We start from the raw sequence: 13,982 nt of genomic DNA on the forward strand, positions 1-13,982 counted from the left end.
GCCAGCACTCACCCCAATTCCTGCAAGGTCTGACCATGAACTAACAGAGACTCACCAAGTGGACAGAAACAGAGGAGCCCTTACCCGATTCTCCATGAGCTGGAAGGAGACCAGGTATCTGCTGCAGACCAGACACCAGAAGGTTCTCGGGAAGAAGGTGGAACACGGGCTCCAGGAGCGGGTGTGGCTTCAGCGTGTACTGCAGGCTGCAGTTCTCAATGAGGGTCATGTGCTTGTTTTCTGAGGGAGAAAACACCTCCTGTGACAGCCCGAACCAAGGCACCTTCGGTCAAACCGACCAATAAACTGAGCATCTTGGAAAAGAACTCAACAAACAGGAAAAGTATTTTTCTAGGGAGACAAGGGAATTGCTCTGTTTGCTCAGCCAAAGAGCAAAAAAGAATCAATCCTTAAATAACTCTCACTGGTAAAATTGCAACGAAGGAGATACTTGTTTTTGATCCGACATAACAAAATCTCTCCGCTCACCTCTTCCCCCAGAGCAGTGAAGTCAGGCATCGCTTGCTCCCATAATCAGAGGGAGCCTAGAAGGCCCTCTGACCAGAGGCCTGCATCCCTTTCAGTCTCAGCCTTGCATCCGTCAAGACCCACAAAGCAGCAGGACTCGGCCCTGGGTGGCCAGTGGCCTCCAAGACAGAGTCCTGTCCTCAAGGAGGGACCATTCTTCTGGGGTGACTAAGACACAAGCATGCCAACATCCATAACACACAGGAGAACAGGATTCGAACCCCAAGGAAGGTTCGGATAACATGCTAGGGGAAGTGGGAAGAGGGAAAGCGTCCTGGAGAAAGGAACCACTGGGAAGAGCTCAGATACAGAGCACTCGGGAAAGTGGAGGGAAGGGTGTCAATAGAAACTGGGTTGGGAGGGACCACAGACAGGCCCTCAACACATTCCCATCAAATGGCCCATCTTGCTTGGGCTTGATTTCCTCCACTGATAGGGGACTCACCACCTCCTGAGGCGTACTTTGTGATTTCATAAGAAAAGAACTAAATATGACCTACTACATTCGTTAGAAAAACAAAACTATATTATCAAAAACCAGATTTTTAATATCTAACCACTCCAAACATGGGATCTGCTTACTTTAAAATGTTAAGTACCCTGAAAGGCACTCTGCTACATGGCTGGCTGGTGAGCACGCTGGTACAACCTCTATGGACGGCAAACAGGGGAAATAATACGAAACTGTGAATGCACAGGCCCTCAGACCAGCAATCCCACTTCTGGGAGTTTACCCTACAGATTCACGTGCACACTTGCAAAAGGGCAGACGTCCACTGCAGCAAAGCCTTCAACCCTCTGTTCTTACAGAACTGCCCCAAGGGGTCCATTTGTGGTGGGTTGGTTCAATCACAAACAGCAATTCAATGAAATACCACACAGCTGTTAAAAGAATGAGCACGCTTTCTAGGTACTGATATGAAACATTCTCCAAGATAAATCATTAAGGGAAAAAAGAAAGGTTTGGGACAAGTACACAGGGGCAAAAACAGAACAGGGAAATGCACGTCTGCTTGTGTCATCAGAGGACCTAGAAGGACCCACAAGGTCCCAGAGAGGAAGGTCCCCTGTGGTGCAGGTGAAGGGCCGAGCAGAGGTGGAAGGAGACCTCACCTGAACCTTTTCATACTATTCAGTACTTTGAATTCTGGGTCATGTGACTGCATTACCCATCCAAGAAAAACAGCCCCACCCTTTTAGAAATGCCCCTGAGAAGATGAGCTGACGGCCTGAGGCGATCCCTCCCCAGGCACCCCTCACACGGCCGCAGCTCCCACACCCTCCACCAGCGCCCAGATCCGGGCCTGGAACAAGCCTGGGGGCTGTGTCTGCTGTTCGAAAGGTGCTGAGTCTAAGGATACTTCAGGAGAGAAAACGCTGGCAGGTTAATGATTAAATTCAATTGGGAAATAACCTAAAAGCCAGTCTTTATCAACAAAACCAAGTTTCTGACCGACTGTTCCTCTATCGTGAGATTTTCACCTAATTCAGAGGGAGTGGATGGGTCCGGGTAGGCTTGGGTTTTTCACACAGGCTGGGTGCCCATCGTGGAATCTGGGCAACATTGCAAAGAGACAGAAAGTCATCCCCCCACCCCAAACAGACCCACCTCCACGGCTTGGCCCCCGTCCACACTCCCCGAGGGCCAGCACAGAGCCCACACGGGCCCCTGAAACAGCCTGTTAGCCCATCCCCCCGCTTCACCGCGCGGCCGGCAGCCAGGGGGCCACAGGTCCCTCCCACGGGTACCCTGACTGCTCGGGAGGAGAAGCCACAGAGGCAGGGCGGGAAGCCCACTCTGCCCTAAGGCCGGCCGCCCGGCGCGGGGCCCATGCATGGCAGGTGCTCCTGCAGGATGTCACTCTCGTTAGGCACCGCTGGACACCTTGCTGTGTTGGAGATGACCCATGGACTTCGCGGTCAAAGGCTTCCTGGGACAGCCGGTGGGCAGCGATGGACGGCAACTACTTCACGTGGGGGCAAAGCTGCCACCCCAGGGGCAAGGGGGCCAACAGCCCTCCCACCAGGTGGCCCCCATGGGGTCGTCTTCACACAGCTACACCATCCTTAACAGGCTCGTGTGTCTCAGATCTTCAAATTATGTCAGAACTCCAAGCCCAGTGTTACATGTTCCCCAAATCTATTAACAACTCCGCTAAGCTGATGAGCTTCTAACACTCAGGGAAGTCATATGACGAACAGGTGCTGCTGAGGACGGCAGGAGCAGGCCTGGCCAGGCCTCGTCTCTTACGTTCTATGGGGTCCTGGAGAAGCGGGTGCAGGAGGGCTCGGGGGCTGCCGTGATACAGTCTCAACCTGCAAAACAAGACCCGTGAGACGCAGGTCAGCATCTTGCGTTTACTCATGGGATGTCAGCTGTGCTTCTTGAAAGGAAGGCCTTGGGGACCCCAGCACCACACCTCCAGGAGCTTTCTCGACCCTCCGTGGGAAACAGACGGCTGTGGACAGCATCAGATGCGCGAGCCCCCAGCACTCGCGGCCAAGCATGTCCAGCACACACACAGCACGGCCCGAGTGCAGCCTGAGAACCTCAGCGCTAGAAAACAGTGCCTGGGGAGTTGGTCATGCTTGGAAATGTCCCGGGAAAACAACGTTTGAGGGGTTCCCACGATTGTGTGTCTGGAGTGGTGGTTCTCAACCCGGGACGATTTTGCCCCCGTCGGGATGTCTGGTAAAGTCTGGAGATATTTTTGGCTGTCACAGCCGGGCGGGGAGGGGGCTGCCTGGCATCTAGTGGGCAGAGGCCAGGGGTGCTACGAGACCTCGTACAACGCACGGGGCAGCCCGAAGTGTCTGCAGAGCCAGGGCTGGCAAGCCCCAATCTACAGTGACAACGCAAACCCCGCCGCGGCTGAAATGACCACACACCATCTCATCCATCCGGGCACGTCCAGCTCCTAATGTAACAGAGTCTGGCACATAGCGGACCCCCAGCCAGTGTTTGCTGAGTGAACACCTACTGCTCCCTGGGCGCCTGTCTGGGAAGAACCTACTGTTTACACTCTGGACCCTTAGGAGATGGGCGCTGCATTGAAGATGAATTCAAAGAGTTTAAACAACTGGCCTAAGACCCCCAGGAGTAAGTGACGGAGCAGGACTCAGCCCTTACCCACCTGACATCAGATCCCACCCCCGAGGCCAAAGCCCGTCCTGCTCCCGCCTGCAGAACGATGGCTTGGCTTATTCAGAAACAGCAAACCCAGTTACAACCCAAAGCAGAAATACCCTTCCAGGAGACTGTGATGAACACACAACAGCATAAGCTGACAAATCCAAAGCTTTCTAGTCGGACAAATAATAAGCCGGTAAATCACCAGAGAAAGACGCTGGAAACCCCAGCAACGGGGAAAATGAGGCCGATACCGTTTGTCCTGGGGGGCAGAGGAAGGAGATTCCGGGTTGTTGCTGAAGATCCGAAGGATTCCAAACCCACAGGACAAAGTCTGAAGGGTCCCGTCCCGTCTCCTGCCTTCAGTGACCACTTCCACCAGGGCCACGACGTTAGGGTGGTTCAAGGACGTGTGGAAATAGAAGGGCTGCAAGAGAGAAGCCAGGGACGGACTGAACGTTCACGACCTGCAGAGAAGAAACACGGAGGCACGCGGGTGCGCCCCCTCCTCACCCCTCTACCGTCGTCACGTCAACGCCACAAACACGCCGCGTGGGGAGCAGCGTCCCTTCCAGGCGCCAGAGAAGAGAAGGGGCCCAGTGAGCGACCCCTCACAGCTCCTCCTTCCAGGGTGCCCAGCATCTGGGACATCAAACTACTTGCTTCTCCTCTGGGACCTTTCCATCCACAAAAAAATGCCAACAGACCCACAGCCTCTGGAGAAGACAGGGGCTGGGCAGCCACGCGCCCCACGCCCATCACCAGGGAGGACCACGAGCCCAAAGACGTAAGTAGCCCACCGCACCCACGCACCCGCTGAGCCATTTCATGCAACACCGCTGTCAAACGTCAATCACAACTTGCCAATATTGACTCTAATCCCTGTTTTGTGTGGAAATACCATGAGGCTGCACCTGAATGAATTTTGTTTAAACTAAGCAGGATCCTAAGTTCGGAGCCCAACTAACATCTTTTTATGATGAATATTGCTGTGGGATTTTTTTTTTTTTTTTTTGCTGCGTTGGCTCTTCGTTGCTGCGCATGGGCTTTCCTCTAGTTGCGGTGAGCGGGGACTACTCTTCATTGCGGTGAGCGGGCTTCTCACTGCGGTGGCTTCTCTTGTCACGGAGCACAGGCTCTAGGCGCGAGGGCTTCAGTAGTTGTGGCATGCGGGCTCAGTAGTTGTGGCTCGCAGGCTCTAGAGCGCAGGCTCAGTAGTTGTGGCGCACGGGCTTAGTTGCTCCACGGCATGTGGGATCTTCCCGGACCAGGGGTCGAACCCGTGTCCCCTGCACTGGCAGGCAGATTCTTAACCACTGGGCTACCAGGGAAGTCCCACGGTGGGATTCTTTATTATAGGAGTTGTGGACCCAAGCCAAGTAGATGATACTCAAATTGCTCCTAAAAGGTTTCCCACTTGCAGCCTCTCCATCCTCTAAGGTACAGATGGCAGCCCTCACTCTCACCAGGGGGAGGGGGGACACGGGCGGGTCAAATCCAGCTCCCATCACTGAGATGCACCCTCCCAAGTGGGAATGGAAGCACCTTCCCTCTGCTGCTGTTTTCCGATCTCCTGAAATCCAAAGCAGTTGCTCTCAGCTAACAAACGTCGTAGACACAGGAGACAGAAATGGAGGCACTAACTGGGTTTGCGAATCTATGGGCAACAAGCATCCCAGGAGCCCAGGTCCGTGCTGACCTGAGGCTCTGAACCCGAGTGGTCCCCGGAACCCAGCGTTCTTGTTGGGGCAAAGCCCAGGTATAGAGTCACCAGCAGAACACAAAGGCCACCCTCCCCCCAAGGCAGGGCCGGGCCTGGCCGGGCTGTGGCAACGTGACTTAAACTTGGAAAAATCCCCCATTAACGAGTCATTACCATGGTGTCACCGAGAAAACGTTTACTATAATCACAGACTGTCAGCCCAGGATAACAGAGAGACACATTAAAACATCAGCCACGAGATATAAATCGTTATTCTATTATCTTTTATTGCAAAATGATGAAATAGTGACCACTTACAGCTGACAGGTGGTTGGACCAAGAGAGAATTATGTTTCCGTTTCCAAGACTCAAGAACTGTTTTAAAAAGGCCTGCTGTAAAGTCAAGTTTGTCATTATCTCACCTCTCATATGTACACCTGTGCATATCAGTTTTATGAACACTACCCACTTTTCCTCTTGGCAGTGAAACAAACATTGTCAGCTCTGATGCAAAGCAGCAATAAGCCTCCAGCTTAGAGGTCACCTTGAAATCCTTTGCCTGGAGGCGGTGGACCAGCTGCTTTTGGGACGTCCCACGTGTGGATTCATGGCTGTTGCCTCTCCCTTTCCTTTACCACTGAAAACGATTATTCTGAGACCAAACCGACCACGGAGCCCCCTGGTCTGTCTCCAGAGACTCCGCTTTCACCAGGAGGGTCGGCCTTGGAAGCTCCGTGAATCACAAGGCGACACGAGGTCTGAGGGTCTCATCCCATCATTACTGCTGGTTAAGGACGGATGCTTTTCCAAACATCATTTATTGCCCCTCTAGTGTGGGCACAGTGCGTGCTAAAGAATTTCTAAGGAACCTGGAAAACACGATCCAGCCCTCAAGAAGTTCAAAGTTCAAAGGTAAAGGCTAGATTAGGCAGGTAGAAAATGCACACCCTGCCCAGGGCCGACCAGCTCGGAGGGTCGGTGGAAGCAAAAGTCTCCTGGGATGAACCACACAACTCTGCAGCTTCAACCCGTGTGTGTGGGGGGGGGGGGGGGGAGGGGGGTCGCCAGGAGGGCCGAGTCACCTGGAACCCAGGCACTCCCCCACCCCCAGCCCCGTGGGGTTGGCCAGACATCTCAACCGCGGTCAAGCAGCACTGCAAACAAGCCCTCCAGTGTCAGGACGCCTCAAGAAGGCCATGCAGGATGCTCGCAGATGCGTCGGCTGCCACTGCACGATTAAAAGCTGGAGTCAAGCCCATCCAATTACCTGCGAGAGAAGCCGCAAGAGATGGCAGGGTGGGGCTCTGGCTCTCCCCCGCATCACATCTCACTCACCCACCCTTGACAAGCTGCCTCCCTGACAGGAGAAACAGATTAATAAATGACAGAAATGCTCCTGTCTCAATGCCTTCATCTTCAGACACACGGACACCACTCTGCCTCGGGGGCCCAGATTCCATTTTCACCCACACGATTGGGCCTCAGATGATGTGCCCCCATGGAGAGGTTGCAGCCTCAAGTTCCCGGCCACACCTCCGCTTGATCTGCCCTAATTAGACACGTGCTCTTCGGCCCCAGGCTGAGGTCAAGGCCACAGGAGAGAGGATCAGAAATTAAACTGGTGCCTTCCAAACCTTTTTTTTTAATAAACCTTCAATACGATGTCTTCAGGAAGGTAAATATATCACAAATCCTTCCTGCAGCCAATATCTGCCAGCTCAACCTTCCACCTGAGGCTCAGAGCAGTTTCCTGCACACAAGCCAACACAAGACTGAGTGCTCCAAGCACAGTAAACTCGCCAAGCAAAGCTGCCAAGCATCTCAGGAGATGCAAAATCTCTAATTCCAAAGTCAGAGGCTTCCGCTCATCCGGGGTGGGGCCCACCATTATCCACAGGAAGGGACACAGCCCTGGAGACAGCCCCCCACCAAGAGAATTATCTGGCTCAAAGTGTCCGCGGAGCCAGGGTTGACAAGCCCCGATCTACGGTGACAACGCAAACCCCGCCGCGGCTGAAATGACCGCACACCATCTCATCCATCCGGGCACGTCCAGCTCCTAATGTAACAGAGCCTGGCACATAGCGGACCCCCAGCCAGTGTTTGCTGAGTGAACACCTACTGCTCCCTGGGCGCCTGTCTGGGAAGAACCTACTGTTTACACTCTGGACCCTTAGGAGATGGGCGCTGCATTGAAGATGAATTCAAAGAGTTTAAACAACTGGCCTAAGACCCCCAGGAGTAAGTGACGGAGCAGGACTCAGCCCTTACCCACCTGACATCAGATCCCACCCCCGAGGCCAAAGCCCGTCCTGCTCCCGCCTGCAGAACGATGGCTTGGCTTATTCAGAAGCAGCAAACCCAGTTACAACCCGAAGCAAAAATACCGCCCCCCCAGGAGACTGTGATGAACACACAACAGCATAAGCTGACAAATCCAAAGCTTTCTTTTGTCCCCACGTGGCAGACAGTTAAATCACCATACAGTCAACTAAATCCCAGTGCTGGAAACATCACGGAGAGACATCCTTTGTCCTTCTATTCATTCACTCATTTCTGTCCCCTTCCTACCACCGTCCATTCCTGCCTTGGTGTCCCCGGGACTGGTTTCTGTTGAGCTGGAGAGGAGAGAAGCCCTCCTCGGGTGACACGGCTGAGGCAGGCTCTCTCCGTAGAGACGGTGCCCGGGAGTGATACTGGATTCCTGCTTTGCAGATTGTTTACATCAGGAGCAGCTCTTGGAACACGCGAGAGGTGTAAGGAGAGGGTAAGGCACGTTCAAGAACCCGGAGATTAATCAAGGCACGGCAGAGCCTCCCAGAGTTTCGTTTGGACACGCTGACATTCCTTGACAGCCTCCACTTTTATTTTTTTAATTTTATTGACGTATAGTTGATTCACAATGTTGTGTTCATTTCTGCTGTACAGCAAAGTGATTCAGTTATACATATATACACATTCTTTTTTATATTCTTTTCTATTATGGTTTATCACAGGGTATTGAATATGGTTCCCTGTACTACACATTAGGACCTTGCTGTTTATCCATTCTATATACAATAGTTTGCACCTACCAACCACAAACTCCCAACCCTTCCCTCCCCTACCTCTCCCCCTTGGCAACCACAAGTCTGTTGTCTGTGCCTGTGAGTCTGTTTCTGTGTCGTAGATAAGTTCACTTGTGTCATATTTTAGATTTCACATGTAAGTGATATCTTATGGTACGTGTCTTTCTCTGTCTGACTTACTTCGCTTAGTATGATCGTCTCCAGGTCCATCCACGTTGCTGCAAATGGCGCTATTTCATTCTTTGTTATGGACAGCCTCCACTTTTAAAGGGGAGTCACCTCACTCTCATTACTCTGACGAACAAGAACGTTCAGGAGCTGGCTGCTCTCGGTTGGCGATGGGAAGAGGAAGCAGCCCAATTACCTCTGTCTGTCGGAGGCCAGGGATCCACCTGTAACTTCCGCAACACCTCGGGCTGAGACGGGCTCAGGAGGAACCATCTCCTGGTCTGGGTTCCGGCTGCCTGTGAAGAACCACTAGGATTCCCGCCACTCACTTGCACACAATCAATAAAGGAGGAGAAATGAGCCCGTCACTGAAAGGCCGAGCATGGTTAGTTAAGGAAAGAATCTAAGGGAGAATTATGTCCATCTCAGAAAGAAAGTGTAGGAACTGCACGGTACTTTGGCCTCCCAGATTACTTTTTAAAGATATCTTTTGAGAGGTTGAATGAATGATCAACCGTCTCAGCACAAGTGAAGGGCGATTCCCCTCCACTGAGGACAGTCTCGAAGGAGAGCACATAATTCTGAGTCAGGGCTGAGAAGCCCGGAGCTGGTCCCCTGGGCTCCGCCAGGCAGAGCCAAGAGGCTGGGACAAGAGGAGATCTGAGCGCAGCATGAGGAATTCATCACTCACAGAAAGAAACACTCAGCTCGGGCTCAAGGAAGGACTTCTTTTTTCCCAAGTCTTTCCTCAGGATGTTGTTTGCAAGGTAATGAAACAACATCTTCTTTCAGGGCTGCATATTACAGTGACAACTCAGTCAAAACCCAGAGCCCACGCGGTTGATTCAGGAATCCACGTGTAGGCCGGACAGCCACGCCGATTCCAAAGATGGTCCCCTGCTACTGGCAGCTGGCGACCTCCCGTGGTATCACCCCCAAGCCACGGCTGATCGGTAGAACCAGAAAAACCCAGGCAATTAGTAAAATCAGAAGAAGACCATCACCAAATTTCAGAATCACCTCTAAAAAGGGCAACTTGTGTCTCTCTCTATTCCCATAGGTATGGACGCAGAGCTTTGCTCAGATGATGAGACCACAAAACCGGTCCCTCCTGCTTATCTAGGCCACCTTGGGAACGCTCCACATTTCATGTAAACACGTACGTACACGTATGCACGCAGGTACACACACACGCACACGCACACACGGCGAAGGGGGAGTCTCTTTAGTTAACTAAACTCTGAAGGTCAAGGACGAGAGGAAAGCGCGGGGCAAGGAGGATGCCGCCGAGGGGCTCATCGGGATGGGCGTTCCTGGGGCACCACTGGCCTCTGCTGCTCGCCTTGGGCATAGCAGCTGCAGCGCCGCTCTTCCCTGAGCAATTCCGTGGCTCTGGCACCAGCTCCCAGCCGAAAATGCTCTGTTCACCCACACCAGCCTTGCTGCGAGCTCCACTTCAGTAACTAAGGCTGAAGGGTGCAGACTCTTCCAGAAACTGTGAGGGCTGTGGTCCTCCCTAACACACGGCCCCGTCCCCGTGCCCCACTCAGCAGAACACAAATGATGCGGCGGCACTCGGCTCCCACAGCTCAGATCAGACCTCAGCTGTGAGCTGAAAAGGCCGGAGACCCACAGCTCCCAGGACACGGGGACACACGAGGAGCCCTCTCGGGCACGGATGCTAAACCCTGGACGAGTCCAGGAGGGGGAGCGGCAGCTCTGAAGGCTTCCTTGCAACGCGACCTCCACTCTGCAGGGCTCACAGTCACCAAGCTGGTGGGGGGACAGGGCAGGCCCTCCGCGCGTGGCCTGTCAAGGCTGTGACAGCCGCTGCCATGGGGAAAGCCAAGGGGAAAGCCACAGAGGGAGGGCTCATCTCGGGACCCCAGTGGCGGCAAAGTGCTGCTGTGCTGATTTCAGAGCATAACCATCCCCTCGACCCGGCAGCGCTTCCAAACGGAGCCTGCAGGGCCCCTCCGACGCCCAGGGTCAAAACAAGGCCCGAGAACAATCCCTGCGGTCAAGGCGGGTGTCGCTCATGGCCTCTGACCTGCCGGGTTGCTCTTCAAGGCGGAGAGATGATCTACCGACCTCCAGAGGCGGATGGCGGGGACGAAACCACACCAAGGTGCTGGGAGCCAGCCTCTCCCATGGAGACTCCCCCGGAGAGGACCCTGTGTCACCGTAGTAACTGTCACCACACCGGGCTTCCCGGGGCCTGACTGTCCGCCCAAGAAAGATAATCCAAACAGCCTGGCCCTGGAAGGCTCCCAGCAACATCGGGGCCACCGCACTCCTGCCAGGCCTTGACCGCCCCAAGTCAGAGGCGTGAAGGCGACTCACCGCCTGAGCTGGGACAGCACCCTAAGCAGCTGCCCACCGTCACTCCCCGGTTTACAACACGTGGCCTTTCTCTCCGGCCGGACTCTAAGGGGCACCTCACAGGCCGTCTGGCAGCCTGGACACCAGCCGCGGTCCTGGGCCGCAGGACACATGTACCCACGGCCTTATCTAATTTTCCTGACCTCCGGGGGCGGCGTCACCCTCTCCGGCACGTTCAGTAAAGGGACCCAGTCAGGATCAATCCATGCCGAGACATGGCATCCTGACTCTGGGTGACCGCCAAGTGCAGAGTCACGACCCGGCGGCCTCACGACTGGGCCAGGACCGCCCCCTGCAGAAAAGGGCGGCTCGCTTGGTCTGGTTACGCACGGTGACCTCTCCCAGGATGGCCATGGTCACCGCCCCCACCTCCATTATTCACTGTACTGTCACTTACTGGGCTTCCCTGACTCTGTACACACGGTAAGGATAAAGCCAACACAGCACCGACCCTCCCAATACCCGTGAACGTCCCCCGCAGGACCCGCTGCCTGCAGGTTCAGCTTGAAGCAGCAGCCGGGAAGAAGACCTCTGGGACGCCTCCCGCTCTTGAGGAAGAGCCCAGTGTCCCTAGGAAGGCCCTGCCCAGCCAGCCCGCCAAGCCCACCCTCGGCCGCCTCCCCACGCCTCCCTCCCCCACCCCTGGACACGTGCGGGGCCTGCCCTGCTTGCGGCACCTGCCGCCCTGCTCACCCCGGGGCTGGTTCCCTCCTCATCCTGGGGCCCAGCTCGCAGAGGTCCCCCTTCACCACTGCCTGCAGCACACCTCCCTTCTTCTTCGGGGCAGCAGCTGTCGGTCTCCTCCGGGAACCTACCACACCTGCACCTGCTCCGTCGCCTGCCTGGGTGTGTCGTCCCAGCAGCCTGCAAGTTGTCCAGGGTGAGAGCCACGCCAAGCCCGTCCACCCAGCATCGTCGCCCCGGCGCCCCGCACAATGGCCAGCAGACAGCAGGCGATGGAGGGATGCTTGCGAATTTGGTGCAGCTGAACGAAGATGGAAAACGCTATCTGCGGGGTGGCCAGACACAGCTACGTGGGCAAAATCATGTCACCAACTGATGCCAACACAGCCACCCCATCTGCAGGCAGAGGCAGGGGCTCCAGGCTCTGCTACCTTTCACTTGGGTAAGTCACTTTACTCCTAGGTCTCAAGTTGCTCATTTAAAAAAAAAAAAAACAGGGCTTCCCTGGTGGCACAGTGGTTGAGAATCTGCCTGCCAATGCAGGGGACACGGGTTCGAACCCTGGTCTGGGAAGATCCCACATGCCGCGGAGCAACTAGGCCCGTGAGCCACAACTACTGAGCCTGCGTGTCTGGAGCCTGTGCTCCGCAACGAGAGAGGCCGCGATAGTGAGAGGCCCGCGCACCGCGATGAAGAGGGCCCCCCGCTCACTGCAACTGGAGAAAGCCCTCACACAGAAACGAAGACCCAACACAGCCAAAAATAAATATAAATAAATTAATTAATTTTTTTAAAAAATATATATATATATTAAAAAAAAAGAAGAAGAAACTAAAAAGAAAGAAAAAGAAGGGGAGAGGAAAAGTAGGGGAGCCAGATGAGATCGATAGTTTCCTAACTTTAACTTTGTTCCAAAAGCTGCAAGGTTCCGTGAAGGCGACGAAACCCCCTCGTGTGTCCCTCCCACTCCCAGCTGAACCGCTCAGGGCCTGTGGCTTCCACCCAAGATTCTGTCTGGAAGCAGGGACCGGCCGCCAGGACGAGCTTTGCGAGGGCTGGGCCTGCTGCTCAGGGGCGTTCCTGGGGTCTGGGACGCGCTGGCGGCGCCCCCAGGCCCGCTGTACCCTGCACGCCCACCCCGCACACCTGCCTGCCGCCGCGCCCACCTCATTGAAGACGATCCTGGGGGGCTGCCTGCAGAGCGGCTCCACGGGCCTCGCCGAGCTCTTCCACGTCCTCCCGAAGAAGTGTCGGTAGGTCACGTCAAAGAGGGACACTCGCAGGTGGCAGCCCACCTCCGACAGCACCTCCAGCACACCCTAGGAGACAGAGGGACAGCCCTGAAGGGTCCTCAAGGTCACGAGCCTCCCAACAAGTGCTGACGGACCATCCACGGAGAACTGGGCCACTCGGCATCCATCCCCCAGTTTAGGTCTCAGTTCCTTTCGGGGAACTACCTCTCTCCCACGGCCCGTGGTCCTGGTGAGGTTATGAGTCAAAGTACACGGCCCTCCCCTGGCCAACCAGAGGCTGGAGTCCCTGGGCCCAGACACAGGCTGGAGACTCACCCAGAAGCAACGAGACACAAGAGGCCAGAGCTGTAGAGACAGACACACATGATGCCATGTGGAGCCAAGAAAGAACAAGTCCAGGTGACACCACATGAGATTCTGGATCAAGCCACACCTGAAGCTTATGCTAACTATGGGTTTGTCTTTATGTGAGTTAACAAATTACCTCAAGCTTAAGCTATTTTGCATGGTTTTTTGTGTTTTGTTTTACCATTTACATCCTGATAGAACCACAAACTAAAAACTCAACTTGCCAGAATTATGTGGGGGTGGCGCTGGGGTATGAGCAAAAGAAAAGCGGATCTTTGAGAACTGAGAAGTCATGGCCACAAATACAGACAAGGCACCAGACACTATAAAGACCAGCCGTTTCCCCAGAGCGGCACCACCTACAGTAAGGTTCTGCCTGGGCCTTTAGTGCTTTTGTGACTGGTGCAGCTGGCATTGGTGCAGCTCTTACTGTCTGTCCCGGGACCAGGAGTTCTGTTTTCCTCTCATGTGATCATTTGGTAAACATTATTTAAGCATCTATTCTGTGTATCACTGTTCTAGGCACCAGAGACACAAAAAGGAACAAAACAGACAAAATCTCCATCCTTGGGGCTCACATGAAGAACAATGAAAGTGGGTGAGGGGAGATGAGTGGGTTGGCTCTTTGAATAGGACGGCCAGGGAAGGGGCTCTGAAAGATGACGTGTGAACTGAGAACTAAGGGGGTGGGAACCAGGAGTGGACCTGCGGAGAGTGAG

General features: G+C 54.5%; 1 protein-coding gene across 9 annotated transcripts in view; it reads right to left on the bottom strand.

Annotated features, from left to right (window-relative positions):
• NPHP4 (nephrocystin 4) overlaps window positions 1-13,982 on the bottom strand; it is a 141,709-nt gene that overhangs the window by 108,250 nt on the left and 19,477 nt on the right. For 6 of the 9 annotated variants that reach the window (XM_036826308.1, XM_036826316.1, XM_036826353.1 and 3 more), the window contains 4 exons: window positions 12,829-12,981; window positions 3,913-4,085; window positions 2,780-2,844; window positions 85-240 (listed from right to left, as the gene is read on the bottom strand). In XM_036826308.1, the coding sequence (XP_036682203.1) occupies window positions 85-240; window positions 2,780-2,844; window positions 3,913-4,085; window positions 12,829-12,981 (547 nt within the window). Of the gene's footprint in view, window positions 1-84; window positions 241-2,413; window positions 2,503-2,779; window positions 2,845-3,912; window positions 4,086-12,828; window positions 12,982-13,982 lie in introns of those variants that run through there. The other 3 variants (XM_036826344.1, XM_036826361.1, XM_036826368.1) reach the window with 3 other exon arrangements.

This window comes from Balaenoptera musculus, chromosome 1 (genome assembly GCF_009873245.2).
Source record: "Balaenoptera musculus isolate JJ_BM4_2016_0621 chromosome 1, mBalMus1.pri.v3, whole genome shotgun sequence".
Lineage (NCBI taxonomy): Eukaryota > Metazoa > Chordata > Mammalia > Artiodactyla > Balaenopteridae > Balaenoptera > Balaenoptera musculus.